Source organism: Magnolia sinica, chromosome 2 (assembly GCF_029962835.1).
Source record: "Magnolia sinica isolate HGM2019 chromosome 2, MsV1, whole genome shotgun sequence".
Lineage (NCBI taxonomy): Eukaryota > Viridiplantae > Streptophyta > Magnoliopsida > Magnoliales > Magnoliaceae > Magnolia > Magnolia sinica.
Window position 1 is genome coordinate 1,251,526 of NC_080574.1, and position 17,267 is coordinate 1,268,792.

At 40.5% G+C, this 17,267-nt stretch overlaps 2 protein-coding genes across 2 annotated transcripts; both read right to left on the reverse strand.

Moving 5' to 3' along the window:
- Positions 1-874: 874 nt before the first annotated feature.
- On the reverse strand, positions 875-3,428 carry LOC131231329 (pentatricopeptide repeat-containing protein At2g02980, chloroplastic-like). Its single transcript, XM_058227499.1, has one exon. The coding sequence runs from the start codon at positions 3,280-3,282 to the stop codon at positions 1,453-1,455; it is 1,830 nt and encodes a 609-aa protein (XP_058083482.1). The 5' UTR covers positions 3,283-3,428; the 3' UTR covers positions 875-1,452.
- A 2,735-nt stretch (positions 3,429-6,163) lies between these two features.
- Positions 6,164-12,795, reverse strand: LOC131225775 (amino acid transporter AVT1I-like). The gene is made up of 3 exons (XM_058221372.1): positions 12,520-12,795; positions 8,033-8,656; positions 6,164-6,385 (listed from the first exon to the last, which is right to left on the reverse strand). Exons 1-3 carry the CDS (start codon positions 12,701-12,703, stop codon positions 6,267-6,269), a joined length of 927 nt encoding a protein of 308 aa, XP_058077355.1. The 5' UTR covers positions 12,704-12,795; the 3' UTR covers positions 6,164-6,266.
- Between the last annotated feature and the right edge of the window lie 4,472 nt (positions 12,796-17,267).

Here is a 17,267-nt window from a genome sequence, read left to right on the forward strand (position 1 = left end):
CAGTCCATAGAATTACAGAACCAGTTTGACCTCTTAACCTCACTAGCACAAAAAAAAAAAAAAAAAAAAAAAAGACCCAAGACTTTTGCTCAAACAGGAACAAAAAATAACATAGTAGAATCCTCTTCTTCTACACCAGAACAACCTCAGAATATTTTTAATCTCAATCCACAATACATTTACAAATCAGATATTCTTCTCGTCTTACCCCTTGACTAAGCATACCAAAATCAGGATATCTTCCAGACTTTACAATGGCACTTTCTACCAGAATGGCACAGGCCCGCTACTATAGGGACAAAAATGCAGAAATATTATGAATTTATATTAGCAGACACAGACTCCTGCCAAATTACTTATATCCTAGATCCTAAAAAACCCAACAAGATTTCTTATTCAAAATGTGTTATTTTACAAGTCCTCTCTTACAATGATTGGAAACAAAACCGCAATACTGCAAGACAGTTCTCTCAACCTTTTAATCCCCCTACATATACCCAATGTTTTAAATATCGTTATCACGTAATGTATCGGACCCTTAGGATATGGATACATATTGGTTATCGCATGGGATATATCGATTGTATCGCATAATTTATCGTTGATGTTGGGAAACATGGGAACATTGGAAAATTGGTTGAATTTTTCATTGAAACTTCAGGGATAATTGAAAAAGACATCAATGCACATAAAAATCAAAACATTACCAAAAAAACAAAAGTGCACATAATAGGGGTTCCTTTGTATGGGCTCGTAATATATGCGCTTTCCAACTGAACTTATGCAAGTATATTCAAAGTCTATTCATATAATTTATAAAAGCAAGAAGCCATGTATGGAATTGGAAACCCAAGCAATACATTCAAAAGCAAAAGAAGAATCACTAGATGAGGTTACATACATGTTTAATTTTGTGTTTGGATACAAAGATTGCAACTGATTTACGACAAATTGAGAAATTTAGATTTTTCTCAATTTTCCACAACTAAGCCCATCTCCCCCAAATCTCGAAATCAAAGTTCCAATGATTTTTCATGGAAAACATGAAGAATCATAGATTTGTAACCATTTAACATTGGTTTAATGTGATTTACAGTAAAAACATGGATCAAAAATTGAAAATGCTCACCAGATCGAATAGGTGGGATATATCAACACTGTCAGTGTGTTTCGTATCGCACAGGTGGGATACAAGATATATCATGGGATATATATCGTGGGATATCGTCGATATTTAAAACACTGCATATACCTATTATGGTTACCAAGAAGCATGGACAAAACATTTTTCTTTCAAAACAACAACCTTAGTCTTTCATTATTTTTTCATTTCTCCACAAAGAACAAATTAGAATACCCAAAATGATTTATAGTACACAACTATTACAGTACACATAGGCAGCATGAATTCAATCACATAACTATTATAGTACACATTTCCATATGTTTTAATCACCAAAATTCCCCACATGAACATGACCCATCTTTGAAATGATGGAAGCGATGGAGATCTCTGAGTATTATCTGCCTATTGAAGATCATCGATATAAGCTTCGCCGCAGAATGGCAATCCCCACAAACCCGAAGGTTTTTCACCACCCGAATGGTTGTCCCTGGTGGAGAGTTTATAAGCCCAAATGCAATCGCGAGCTTCTCACTGTGATACCGGAGGCTAACCTCTTTCACCTCCTCTGTCATATCCGGATGAAACACCAGAGAAGTGTCAGGCACATAGCCTACCAGCTTCAATTGTTTCACTAACTCATCGAGCATCCGATGCAGCTCGACTGATTGGGGATGGGTTCCATCCCCAGAAAAGAATTCATGGACCACATTGCTCACCTCAATTGAACTACACCCCGGCACCTTGACCACTCCCCTGTCTTTCATTAGCCTCCTTATATAATCTACGTCTTTCCATCTACCATTAGCCGCGCACATATTTGATAAGATCACATAATCGCCGCCGTGCGAATCTTCTAGTTCAAAGATCCGATCAATCACATGTTTCCCTAGCTCCAAATTGCCATGAACCCCACATGCGGACAACAAGGTCCTCCAGAGTATAGGTGTGGGCTTGATTGGCAAGCTCTCAATGAACTTACAAGCCTCATCTAGGAGCCCGGCTCGGCTTAGCAAATCTACAATGCACCCATAATGCTTAATTCCTGGATTAATCCCATAATGGTTTCTCATGCTATTGAAGTATTGGCGGCCCTCATCCACCAATCCTGTGTGACTACAAGCATACAAGACGCCTAGAAATGTAATTTCATCTGGCCTAATTCCCGCCCATTTCATCTCTTCAAACAAAGAGATGGCTCTGTTTCCATGTCCATGAATCGCATAAGCAACAATCATAGCAGACCATGCCTGTGTATCTCTACAACCCATCTTCTCAAACACACATACCGCATCTTCCAAGCTCCCGCATTTAGAATACATGTCGATCAAGGCTGTGTTTACCTTCACATACACATCGAACCCGTGTTTCTTTATGTACTCATGCATCCATTTCCCCAGCTCCAGTGCTCCAAGCAATGCACACGATGACAGAACACTGAGCATCGTGACGTCAGTCGGCTTTAGATCGCTCGCTTGCAATTCTCGAAACAAAGCTAATGCTTCATTGGGCAAAGAACTCCTTGCGTACGCCATGATCATGGCATTGTAGGAAACTACACAAGGTTGGTCCATCTGATCAAAGAGCTGGCGTGCGGCCTGCACATCGCCACACTCAGCGTACATGTTCACAAGCGTAGGATGGACATAGATGTTACGGTGCAATCCAAGCTTTGCAGCCAGGCAATGTATTTGTTTTCCTTCTTCTAAGGCTTTGGCAGTGGCGCATGCTTTGAGGAGGGATGGGAAGGTGTAATCATCAGGGAAGATGCCTGAACTGAGCATATTGGCGAAGAGCGACACTGCGCGAATTGGGGTATGGGTGCGAGAGTAGCCACGGGCCAAGGAGTTGAAGAGGACGACGTCTGGTTGGGGAATTTGGTCGAACAGGTGTCGGGCGTAGTCCATGGTTGTGGAGGGGTTGAGAGAGCAGAAGTGGATGAGCTTTGTGAGGGTGGGGGTATCTTTATGGAGCTGTGATTTTATTATGGTGGCGTGGATTTGCTGGAGCTGTTTGAGGGATTTGCATTTGGAGAGGAGAGAGATGGAGGCAGGGTAGTATGGGGGCTTTCTCTGTTTGGGGATTGGGTGCCTGTTTGGGTCGTTTGTTATTGGGATCTGGGGAGACATGGGATTGGGAGGGAGAGTCGAGATTGTCATATCTCTCTCTCAAGTAGCAATGAAAATATCATGAAAATCTTGGGGTCTGTCTCGAGTAGCCATGAAAATATCGTTAAAATCTTGAGGCCTCCAACGACCCAAACAGGTGACTAGAGGACGCGGATTAGCTACTGACAGGTTTGAGTAGCGAGACTCGCTACTGAGGTGACGTCACCAAGTTCTGTGGGACCCACTATGATGTGTGTGTTGTATTAACACCGTCCATACATTTGGAGATATAAATATAGGACCTGAGCCAAAGAAAAACTCAGATCCAAAGCTCGAGTTGTCCCACCGTGGAAAACAGTGGAGAGAGTGACGCCCACCATTAAAATTTTCTAAGGCCACAAAAGTTTTCGATCAAGCTGATATTTGTGTTTTCCCGTTTTTAATGTTTGTCTTAACTTATGAATACGTTGGATCTTAGACAAACATCATAGTGGACCTTAGGAAGGTTTCAACGGTGGGCGTCACTCTTCCCACTGGTGGGTCAGCTGCAGATTTGGATCTAACTCATTCTTTGTCTCAAGCCCTAAAATGATCTCTCCGAATGGATGGATGGTGTGGATACAACACATACAGCATGGTGAGTCCCAAACAAGTTGGTGACGTCACTTCAGTTGTCTCACTGCTCAACATGTCAGTAGCTAATCTGCGTCCGTGACTAGAGACCCTGCTAACTCGTTTTCTTCTCGTATTTCCTGTGAGTCAAATGATATGATAGAGCACTCCCATAGGTCCACCTTTCACCGTCCACATGGAAAGTAGAGCTGGGCATCGAGTCGACTCGGACCGAGTTAGGGCTGACCCGACTCGATCTTTTGAAATATGCCTGACCCGAACTCGACCCGGCTCAGTATTGAGTCCAGCATGCCTGACCTGATACGAATCTGGTATGCCCTGGACTGATCCGGACCTAGTTCGAACCAGTCGTATTTCCTGTGAGTAAAATGATAAGATAGAGCACTCCCATAGGTCCACCTTTCACCGTCCACGTGGAAAGATAGACGGCGTATGAGGACCTTCTGCCTAGTTGATTATGTCTAAGATGGTCCATGGTTCAGAAACTAATTGGACAATATCAACTATCCCTTTCTATCACCTGTCCTCTTAACTGAAACAGTTAAACGCTTTCATAAATTTTTACCATCCATTTTAAAGCCACAATAAGAGAAATCACTTGGAATGGTTCCGATTTGTCGGTTATTGGCGCATCGTGTATGAAATCCTCCATCCATCAGTTACATCAACCCTTGTTCAATTTTGAATCAAAACTACACCCAGATCCCTAGCTCAACTGGTAGACTGGGTTAAGATACCTCGTTTCAATCCAAAAAAAAAAAAAAGTAAAAGTTAAAATAAAATAAAAAGGTTGATTAGACACTCTGCCTTAAATTTATACACAAAAACCTTTAAATTCAAGTGGCATGGTTTTGCTATCCAATTCAAATGAATGATCCGAATTCGAATTCGGTCATACATTAGTAAATAAATAAGAAGAAGAAGAAGATTATTTTTCAATTTTATTGATCTTAAATATAAATGAAGTACAATTGATAAATAAAATAAAGAAGGCAAAACGAAATATCAACGGCTATTCCTGATGGTGAAATAGCCATGGTGCTGACAATCTTTCAATTTTGAATGGTCGTGAGACAGGCACGAGAAATCTAGACAATCGTGAGATTGTTGTAGTTGTCACCAAAGAATTGCTATGTTAACTCATTTTTTATTTTAAGATTTTATCTTAAGAAAGAGAGAGTCTTAGATGTCTATGCTCTCTTTTTGGTGGTGGATGTCCTTATTGTAGGGAAAATGGAGAAAAAGAAAGAAAAAGTGAGAAAGAGATGAGGTGGGCCACGCCCAAGCCCTTATAGGTCTACAATTCCACACCTGTGTATGGTGATTCATTTTAGGACAACTCAAAGGTCATATCTAGCTTCTATATAGCTCTCCATCATCTTCACCTTGAATGTATCTTAGAGAAACTCCATGGTTAAGGGGCATATCATCAACGATTCCGCATCAGGTATGGATTAATTAATTAGAATTTTCTAGTTTGTAAGGAACATGACCATATTTAAATGAGGATCCTAATTAATGAATTAAAATTGGATTTTCAAAATCTATTATTGCATTGCATTTCTAAAATCCAATCATCACATTGCCATGAATTTTTTTTCTCTTTTCCTTTATGCTGAATAAATATGTATGCCTTTCAAACTCATATTATTCCCTCGAACCACCGTAAGTTTGAGAGGGATGTTAAAGTTGATCAGGACAAATCTAATTAGAATTGATCATTTATTTACCAGAATGATGTATATTTGTTAAAAATCTCCAACAAGATCTTTTAAACCCTCTCTCCTTCTTTATCTACAGTAATACCACCAAAAAAAATAAAAAATCATAACAACACAAACTCTATAATGTAGCCGCTTGAAAATTTCTACGGTACACATCCTTGCACGAGGATTATATGATTCGACTTTATAATATAGAATTGTCACCTTTAATATTGCAATCGAATACATGGGAAGGAGAAATTACATATGAAAGAGAAAAAGAAGAACACTGCTTACCAATGTCGTATAATTTGCCTTAGAGCAGTGTAAGTGCCTACTGTTGCAATTAAAACCCCAATTACTAAAATTCCCAGAATCATCACAGCCTCAAGTTGACGATAACAAGAAGCCATGTAATAAGATTTGCAAATCTTAAGGTAACATATACATGGAAATATCATCGCTACCACGCTGCTTACAAATGACCCAATAAGAGCCACAAGGTATCCAAAGAAGGGTACTGTCAAGGCCACAATAACATTGCTTATCGCCAAAAAAGTCCTCACGAAGATGCTAATGGTTCTGTCGTCGCTGATATGGAGCTTGTTTTCAATGGCCATTGCTACTGGTGTCATTATCAGAGCGTATTTAGCAAAAGGGGTGATCAATGTGATGTATGTTGCAATCTTTGAGCCTATCTTATCTGTTGGGAGATTTAATGTGATTTGAGACTCCGCAGCATGTCCATACATTAGGTAGCCTATAATCCCCATTGTTCCGTAAATGATGGTACAAAGAAAAAAGCAGAGGATAATCATCTAGAATACAAGACAACATAAGAAAATAGGTTAGCGAAGCTATAAAAAAACATCTAGAAAAATAACACCAATTACTTGATTGATCACTTATATAAAACCTTACATATAAAATTCAAGTTACTCAAGCATGACAGGAAGAACATCATACCATATAACTTCCGTGTCATAATTATCAGCGGACCATGTGGTTATTTATGTTAAAAATTACAAATTATTTATTCATAGTATTTTAAATGTATATTATTATAGTTTAATTAAATCTCCCAGTTTAATCATTAAATATCAAATCAAATTGAATTGAGTTTTCTGACTTTATAAACTCTCTCTCTCTCTCTCTCTCTCTCTCTCTCTCTCACACACACACACACACCACATGGACTTCATAGGCCAGTCTTTGAAACATCATGACAAATTTATGAAGTAATCTCAATATTAAGTACCTAAAAAGCACATCAATATATATATATATATATATATATATATATATATATATATATATATATATATATATATATATATATATATATATATATATATATATATATTGTGGTCAAAGATTATTCTGCAAGGTCTCCCAACGATAGCGTCGACCTCCCACTCGCCAGCAAGGAAAGTCTCTATCATTCACTGGTTAAAACCACCTGAGAGCTGGAAGAAATTGAATGTGGAAACCTAGGGGCCAGTGGTGGCAGAGGTGTATGCAGAGATCATTCCAATAAACTTATCTTTGCTTATCACCACTCCTATGGTCAGATCTGGAATATGCTAGCTGAAGCCCATGCGATGATCGATGGCCTCAAATTATGCAGGGACTTGGGTCTCTCTTCAATCATTGTGGAAACAGACTCCCGAGTTCTCTTTGAAGCAGTATCAAACCATTCTACACCCTGTGGATGGAAACTTTGGTATATCCTTGAAGCCATCCTTCAACTCAAGCATCCCCTCAACCTCAAATTCAGCCACACCTACTGGGAGGGAATTCTGTAGCGGATGGTCATGCCAACATCGCTAGCGATGGCACCCCGGATAGATTCTTCCTCAATCGTCTTGATCTTCCCAGGCACATTAAGGGATCTTTGGTTTTAGATAGAGCAGGAGTAGGGCAGATCCGCCTCTGCAAAATCAAGAAAGGTTATGGGCCTCTGTCCTGGTGGCCCCTCTCACCAACGGCTTCCTCCTGCTCTAGCGATCTCCTCTGGTCACTCTGCCAGTTTCTCATCCCTCTGTCGAATTGGGCCTGTTGCTGCAGCCATTTCCTGTTGGTTTGTCTGCAGGCTCCGATGCCGGTCTTTCGCAGCGCTTATGGGCTCGGTCCAAGATGCTGGCAAATCTGGCGGGCAGTTTTGCTGGACCGCAGGCCCTTTTATGCCTTCAGCCCCCCCTGCTCTCCCTCTTTATCATTTTTCCGGCAACCTTTTGTATAGCTTTGTCTAGGATTCCACACGATGGCGTGTCCTGGATCTTTTTGTTGGGGCCGGCCCGAAGGATTGTACATCTTTGCTTCTCTTGAATAAAGTTCTTTCAGTTTAATGTGTGTGTGTGTGTGTGTTATAAATTAAAATTTTATTTTAAACCATAAAAAAACACCATCATCTATAAATCTATAAATCAACCATATAAAATGGAAAGTCGAAACTGAGAAGGTACTTTTGTTTTCACTTACTTTAGAGAATTGTCTTTTGTCTTTCATACCAGTGTACATGGTGGGGAAAACAGGATGGCAACTGTAACTGAAGATGAATAAACTCATAGCAGTAGGAAATCCATGGAAATTACATAAGGTCCCTCTTGCATGAAATCCGACACCATCAAATGCACCAACCCAAAAAATAGAAGCCACGACAATGAGAGTAGTCAATACTCCCCAAGTAGAGATGTAAGCTAGTAGGCTTAAGCTCCTTAACCATGTGGTAGGTATAATTATAAGGGAAGATAGTATAACAAACCCTCGGCTCCCTCCAATTTTCAATCCCTTGATTTTGAAATCCATCTTTGGAAACAACTTTGCTAAGTTATCACCTTCAAGTATCAAGAAAACAGCACACGCAAAATACAATTCAAAATTCGTGAAGATGGCTACTGCAACTTTTCCCTTAGGACCGAGTGCACGCTCACCAATGTCCGTGTAAGTTTTGATTTCTGGGTCAGCATCCATGCACCTTTTCAATAGTATTGCTGTATGACAAAATATCGTTGCTACTAGTATGAGAAGTATGAAACTCATCCATCCTCCCTCTGATAGTGCATACGGAATTGAGATTATTCCAATACCTAAAAACATATTAGTTTAACCAAACATCAGTTTGTATTACTTCCACAATAATCAATATGTATATAAGCAAAAACTCAAATCCATCAATCTAATGGATGGCTAAAATGAGAAATAATAAATGGTTCCAAAATCCAAATTCAACTTACTAATGTCCATTATTCTGGGGTTATATTTGTTCACTGTGATGTTTTTGATAAATCCACCCTATCCATCCACTTTGCCAGCTCTTATTAAAGGGAGATCTAAAACTCAAGTGGGCCAAATGGTAGGAAATGGTTATAGTTGAACCTTCGACAATCAGGCTGTTTGTATTCCATCCAGGCTGGTTATAAGGTCATTTCCACTGGGATGAATTGAAAAACACAAAAATAGTAGTATGGTCCAAAACTTCTGTGGGCCTGTAACTGCCCCATGGGTGGTGGGCATTAATACCCGCCATTTCCTGCCATGTGGCCCACCTGACTCATTATTGGACTCTCGCACAAAAAATTCCTAGCAAAACTGGTGGACGAGGTGGATTTTAAAGAAACATCACAGTGGGCTTGAGTTTTTTATAATGGTGGTCGTTCCGTCTCCACCTTTCCTCGTCAGGCGGCCCACTTAAGTTTTACATCTACCTTATTTTCCAGGCTCATGCCCTGAAATGATCAAGAGAAACTGATGAACGCACTGGATTTCTCATAAATATCATGGACCTGTGACTGTTTTAATTGTCGACGTTCAATACCCTCTGTTTCCTGGGTACGTATGGAACACTTGAGTTTTTGGATCTGCTTATATTTTGGGCCACGTCTTAAAATGATCTGTCGAAACTGGTAGACGGGTGGATTTGACTTAAATGAGAATGCCAATCATTTTATTTTGCTCCATCCCTTAGAGAACCAGGTTAGGACCTTTTGATCAGTGAAAGTTTCATTATATGCACCGTCCACAATGGGTCATACAATTTTAACGGTCTGGATTTAGGTGAATACATGGATATAGTAGTGAGGTGGTTGTGACCGCTCATCATAAGGTATGACAGTCGTTGAGGTACTCGAACTTGGCAGTGACCCTCCACTACCGAGGTCTCGGTACTGGTCTGTGCTGTAGGCCCCAAAGTCATTGCAGTGCATATACCAAGAATCCGCCGCGGATTCGATACGGACAAGATCAGTAGCCGAATCGCTACTGAAGTAGCTCTATGGACCCCACCATGATGCATGTGTTGTATCCATGTTCCAAACATTTTTATAAATCATTTTATGGCATTACAAAGAGAATGAGTTAGATCTAAAGTTCAAGTGGACCCCACCATAGAAAATAGTGGGGACAGCGATATCCACTGTTCAAAACTTCTTATGGGCCATAGTAGTTTCCAATCAAACTGATATTTTAGTTTTCACTTCATATATCTCTATGTTAACCTATGAATAGGTTGGATCTCAAAAATACATCACGATGGGACCTATAAATGTTTCAACGGTTGGTGTGACTGCTCCCACACGGTTTTCTGTGGTGGGTCCACTTGATATTTAGATCTATCTCATTCTTTTTCAATGCCATAAAACCATCTCTAAAAATGTTTGCAATGTATGGATACAACACATGCATCAGGATGGGGTCCACAGAGTTTGGTGACGTCACTTCTGTAGCAATTTGGCTACTAACGTTGTCAGTATCCAATCTGCGGCCCCCAAGAATGAGAAAATTTTAAGGTACCATACAATAGGAAGACACGTAGATCAGCTTGATCTAAAACTTTTCAGACCCTCATAAATTTTTAATGGTGGGCATTTAATCACAGCTGTTTTATGTAGTGGGTGAGACCCCTGGCTCTAAGGTTCACAGTGATGTATGTGCCTTAAATCCACACCGTCCAAACCATTTTGAAAGGTCATTTTAAGTTAGGATACCAAAATTGAAGTTGATTCTCAGGTAGACCACAGCACAGGAAACAGTAGTGATTGAATCTCCACCATTAAAAAATTCATAAATTCCACTGGAATGTTTATTTGCCATCGAACCTGTTGATAAGGTCACAAATGCCTGGATTGAAGAAGGCCATAGAAATATCATCCTGATCCAAAGCTTTTGTGGCTCACAAGAAGTTTTTAATGGTCAATCATCGCTGTTTCCTGCACTATGGTTCATCTGAGATTTAAAACTACAACATTTTTTTGATCATGCCTTAAAATGATCTTTTAATATGGATGGTGGGTGTGTACATCATATACATTATAGTGGACCACACTATAGAAAGCCCTGGGTATTAAACACCTATCATTGAAAGTTTCATGGTGTCCTTGGAAGTTTTGGATCAAGCTGATGTTTGTGTTTTCCCTTCATATATGTCTGTGTGACCCTACCGGTTGGATAACAAATAAACATAATGGTGGGCCCTGGGAAGGTTAATTTCAACAATAAATGGCATGGGCAGTAGTCCATTTGAGGTTTGGATCTGACTCAATATTTAGCTCATGCTTAAAATGATCTCATAAAATAGATGGATGGTGTGGATGTGACAGATACATCATGATGGGCCCAAATAGATTGGGTACTGACATGGTAAGTAGCTAGATCGCTGCTGGACGGTTTTATGTAGCCTCTACGATGATATATTGTGTTTTATCTATGCTCTCTGTCCATTTTAAATTATCATTTTCGGGCATGCGCGCAAAACCAGACCTGGATCTTAGGTAGACCATGCTGCAATAAAATAGTGGTAATTAAACATTCACTATTGAAAACTTCATAGGACTTACTATAAGATTTATTTGCCATCTAACCTGTTAATTAGGTCACAGAGACTTGAATGAAGGGGAAACACAATATCTTCTTGATCTAAAACTTTTATAGCCCCAAGAAGTTTTTTATGGTGGGTGTTCAATCACCACTGTGTCCTGTCGTATGGTTCACCTGAGAGATTTTGATCAACCTAAATTTTATTATTAAATGATCTATACGAATGGATGGACAGTGAATAAAATACATATATAATGGTAGATAATAAACCCCTAAAATGATCTATACAAATGGATGAACAGTGTGAATAAAATACATATATAATAGTGGAGCATATATAGTACCGACCAGTACATGGAGGCATAGTGAGGAGGCAAACTGCGTCCCATGCAAAGAGGGTAGTAAAATCAGAGGCTTTAAAGAGGGAGCAATACCTTTCCTTTTCCTGATGGAAGTTTACTTGAGACCCTTTCTCTCTCCACCCTTTCTTAAAAGATTTTGGTTAGTCGTTGGTCCATCCATGGGATCCAATGTATTTTAACGAAGAACCTTACATTACATATTGAATCCTAATCCAGTGCTTGCTACAAGCTGGGATTTTTTTTGTTGTTGCAGTATGATTGTGCCACATCGTTACTGCCTGCATTTAATGTAGCGATGCACAATGGCAATGATGACATAGACTAATTATCTCATTGCAACAGCCGGAAAATTCCTACTTGTGGCAAGTAGAAGATCCCGACTCTACTAGTAAATCTCTTTTCCACTTTAAGGTTTGGTCCCCATCTATTTCATATTTAGAACCACTAATTGCATGGACCATACATGTCATTTATTTAGAAAAACACGCATACACATTTCAACACAATAAACGTATAAGATCAATGCCCACAATGTCCAGACTTGCTCAACTCCTAAGCAAGTGCATGTTAAGAGCAAGGTCCACCTGTTGAACACTAAGCAAGTGCATGTTAAAAGCAGGGTCCACATATTGAACAACATGGACCTTAAACAAAATTTCAACAACTATAACTTAAAAATAAAAAAAATAAGGAAAAAACATTGTCACTATGACCTCACTTAAAAACTTTTTTAAAAAAAATTAATTAAAAAAAAAAAAAAATCTTGAGAGAGAGACCTGATAAGGCATTGATGCCATTGAGCACAGCCCTAAGGAAGGTGGTTCCTCGCTGTGACTCCATGATGGGAGGTGGCTCGTTAAAATGTAAACCATTTGGTTTGATCTCAACATGGTCTGTTACATTTGGTCTGATGTCATTATGGTCTGTTGAAGGAGATCGGGTGGATGAGTGGATTTCCATTCCTACGGTTACAAGTGTGGTGTCTTTTGTTTTTAGATCAGAGGGCGTGTGGTGTATTTGTTTTTATATTGAAGGTATCTATTCTTTCCTCGACTGAGCAGGTTGCGTAGAATGCCAGCGGGAGTGGGATTTACTCAAAGGTGTTTATGTAGGATTACAGCGTGAGTGGGATTACGTAGGACGTAGCTTCGGTGTTTCCCCCTATCCACCAAGGTTGGTGGATCCCTAACTGTGGGCCCATCGAAATGTATTTGTCTTATAACCACACCGTCCATCCATTTTTCCTGATCATTTTAGGGTATTAGGCTCAAAAATGCAATGAATCCAAATCTCAGGTGAATCACACTACAGGAAACAGTGGCGATTGACCATTAAAAACTTATCAACGGTTGGATCAAGCTGATATTTGTGTGGTCCTTTCATACAGGTCTTTGTGACCTTACCAATAGGTTGGATGGGAAAATAAACATTTCAGTGGCTCCCAAGAAGTTTTTAATGACACACTATCATCATTGTTTCCAATATGTTGTGGTCCACTTGATATTTGGATTTGCTTACGGTTTTGAGTTCATGCTATAAATTAATGCAGGGATATCGATGTAGAGCATGGATATAATTAAAAAAAACATTAAGGTAGGCACCATAGTTAAGGATGCACTGAAGTCGCGTCTAGATACTTACACAAACACAGTTTGCCAGGGTCCACTGTACTTACGTGCGGTTTAATAAACTGAAAAATCAGTTTAAAAAATTTACTGTTGGAAGCTTGAAGTGCTAAATTTACTGTTAGGATCTCTCTTACTATCCATATCATAGGAGGACCCACATGGTGGACTGTCCACATTGAAGGTGAGCTCACACAGTGAATGGTCCACATAAAAGGTAGGCCTCATATGATGGATGATCCCTTATTAATGTGGGCCCACATATGGATGGTCAACATCAAAGGTCAGCCTATGATGATAAAAAGCCTGCATCCAAAGTGGGCTAGTACAACCCACTTCAAAGGTTGGGCCAACATGATGGACAGTCCACATCAAAGGTGGACTCCACATGATGGACAACAAACATTGAAGCCGGGCCTCACATGATGGATGGCCCATATTGAAGTGGCCCCACGTGATGGATGGTCCACATCAAATTAAGGTTGGCCCCTAACGATGAATAATCCACATCCAAAGCAAGCTTGGCATGATGGGCAACCCACATCGAAGGTCAGGCCCACATGATAGACAATCTAAATCAAAAGTAGACTCCACATGATGGGCAATTAATAATAATGGGCTACACATGATGGATGATCCACATCAAGATGGGCCCACATGGATGATTTTCTTCAAGGTAGGCTCCACATGATGGATGATCCATATCAAAGGTCAACCATAATGATGAGTGACCCATATCCAAGGCGGGCCCCTGCATGACAGATGACCAACATCAGAGATGAGGCCCACATGATGGACGGTCCACATCAAAGCTCGGCTCCACATGGTGGGAGGTGGATATTGAAGGTGGGCTCTCCCATGATGGACAATAACATTGATGGGGAAACCCACTTGATGGATGACCAACATCAAAGGTAGGCCCTACATAATGAATGGTGCACGTTAGAGGTCAGACCATAATAATGAATGAGCAACATCCAATGCGGGCCTGGTATGAAGGACAACCCACATCAAAGGTGGGGCCCACACAACGAATGGTCCACATCAATGATTGGCTTCACCCAATGGATGATGGGTGTGAGGGAGACCAAACAAACTTGAGGGATAATTACTAATGATGTTGAAGACTAAAAAGTAATTATGTTGGTCCACTTAATGGTAAAATTATGGCGTAAGTAGCTTATCCAAAGTAACTTGCAATCCAAACGCCCCTAAGTGTCAGTTACTTAGGAGTCATCACCTTAGTCTAAAAGTATGTCCACCAGAACCCGCTTTGGATGTGACCTATTCATCATTATGAGTTGATCTTCATGTGGATGATCCGTTATGTAGAGCCAACCTTGATGTGGACAGTATATTATGTGGGATGTTAATAAGTTCCATTTGTGGTGAAATCCCACTATGGTGTGAGTGCGGATGCGTGTGTACTATAGGTTATGGCCCACAATGGGGTGATCTGATCCATCCACCTTATCGGTCAGCTTGCCGCGGGCTCAAAAAGTCCTGACTTGAGCAGTGTCTGCTTTTAACAAACATTACAGTGAGCCTATAAAGTTTCAATAGTCACCAATATTTTCTATTTTGTGGCCCACACAAGCACTGGATCAGGCTGATATTTGTGCCCTACCCCTAAAATGACACTGCAAAAAGGATGGGCGGCATAGATTATACACATACATCAATGTGGGCCCATTTGGGTCGTGGTTTGCATGGGTCGTAGTTGTCATGTGCATGGATCGTGGTTTGCAATGTGTTCACTTCCTCTTCTAATAAACCTTTAGTACCATAGCTTATGGCCTACAATGGGGTAATCTGATTCATTCACCTTGTCGGCTAGCTTACCGTAGGCCCAAAAAGTCCTAACTTGGGCAGTGTCCACTTCTAACAAACATCACAGTGAACCTGAAAAGTTTCAACAATCACCAATATATTCTATTTTGTGGCCCACACGAGCGCTGGATCAGGCTAATATTTGTGCCCTACCCCTAAAATGACACGACAAAAAGGATGGGCGACATGGATTATACACATACATCAATGTGATAGTTGTCACGTTATATGGGTTGTGGTTGTCATGTTGTGTGGATCGTGGTTTGCAATGTGTTCACTTCCTCTTCCACCAAACCACTCATACCATAGCTTATGGCCCACAATGGGGTGATCCGATCCATCCGCCTTATCTGCCAGCTTGCCTTGGGCCCAAAAATTCCTGACTTGGGTAGTGTCCACTTCTAACAAACATCACAGTGAATATGGAGAGTTTCAATGGTCACCATTATTTTCTATTGTGGCCCACACGAGCACTGGATCGGGTTGATATTTAGGCCCTAGCCCTAAAATAACATGGCAAAAAGGATGGGCGGCATGGATTATACACATACATTACTGTGAGCCCATATGGATCATGGTTTACATGGGTTGTAGTTGTCATGTTATATGGGTCGTAGTTGACATGTTATATGGGTTGTAGTTGTCATGTTGCATGGATCCACGTGTTCACTTTCTTTACTACCTAACAATTAGTACCATAGCCTAAGGCCCACAATAGGGTGATCCGATCCATCCACCTTGTCGGCTAGCTAGAAGTGGGCCCAAAAAGTCCTGACTTGGCCAATGTCCACTTCTAACAAACATCACATTAAACCTAGAAAGTTTCAACAATTATCATTATTTTCTATTATGTGAGCTACACGAGCACTAGATCAGGCTGATATTTGGGCCCTAACCCTAAAATGACATGGCAAGAAGGATGGGCGGCGTGGATTATACACATACATTAGTGTGGGCCCCCACGAGTTGGGCCTTGCCCATGCCTAAAAAAGGGTTCCGTATACATCATTAAATACGACATAACTTCTTATTCACTGAAAAAATCATACAATTAGGCCTTGCCCATGCTTAAAAAAGGGTTCCGTATACATCATTAAATACGACATAACTTCTTATTCACTGAAAAAATCGTACAACTATGGAACCGAGGACAAAGGGCATTTGGGTCCAAGTAATTTTCACAAGCTTGACAGAAGGCCACCCTGGGACTATTTAAATAGTTGAATCTCTTTAGCAAATTTGACCAAACATGGAGGTCAGTACGGTCAATTTCCCTTACCCTAGCGTTGGAATCACCGAAGTCAAACGAGGAAAAAATATGGGGAAGTGCTTCTTTGCCCTTTTCCCATAATGCCCTTCAAAAGCGCACAAAATTTCAAAAATCCCATCAGCGTGGGGGAGATTTTGGATGCGCTGGGGGTGCATGTTGACCTGGTGCTCCCATTTCTCCCACCGTCCAAAGCTTTTAGGTAGACCAACCAGCACATGGACCAAAAATGTTGGAATATTTGGTTGAATTAAATAGACTATTAAAATCGAGAACCAAAAAAAGAAAAATAAATTTTGAGAAAGAAGAACTTATTGAATTGAGTCGAGGCGTGACTGAGTCACTCGGCTTGAAATCGAATTTGCTCCCCTTGGACAACGTCCCAAGTACAACAGGTTTCCAGAGCAATCAACCTCCAGGATACAACGACTATGACCCGGTCCCAGCGGTGCACTCACTGTACACGGGCTCGAACCACTTGCAGTTTAATCCGAAAGTGCTGAGTTGACTCAGCGATGAACTCAGTAGAAAAATGCTTAAAACCGAATATCAGAGAGCGTTTTATAAGAAAAGAATTTTTCGTATATATGAAACTGGAATCGGTTGTCTTTATATAGACTCCGAAGTGGTGCATAAGCACCCTTTATAAAAGGTTAGGTCTGTTGGGTTTAAACCCAACAAGTGCGACTAACCGGAAGGGACGCATCTCTCTGGTTTAAAACGAAAAGGCGCAAGTGCGAGTACACTCCCGCACATATAGTCCTGCGAGTACCCATACACACATCCACGCGAGTACACACAC

Coding starts and splice junctions, on each gene's coding strand:
- LOC131231329 (XM_058227499.1), bottom strand. CDS start 3,282: ATGACAATCTCGACTCTCCCTCCCAATCCCATGTCTCCCCAGATCCCA.
- LOC131225775 (XM_058221372.1), bottom strand. CDS start 12,703: ATGGAAATCCACTCATCCACCCGATCTCCTTCAACAGACCATAATGAC. Junction 8,657..12,519: donor TGGCATCAATGCCTTATCAG/GTCTCTCTCTCA, acceptor ATATGTTTTTAG/GTATTGGAATAATCTCAATT. Junction 6,386..8,032: donor TAAAGTAAGTGAAAACAAAA/GTACCTTCTCAG, acceptor CTTGTATTCTAG/ATGATTATCCTCTGCTTTTT.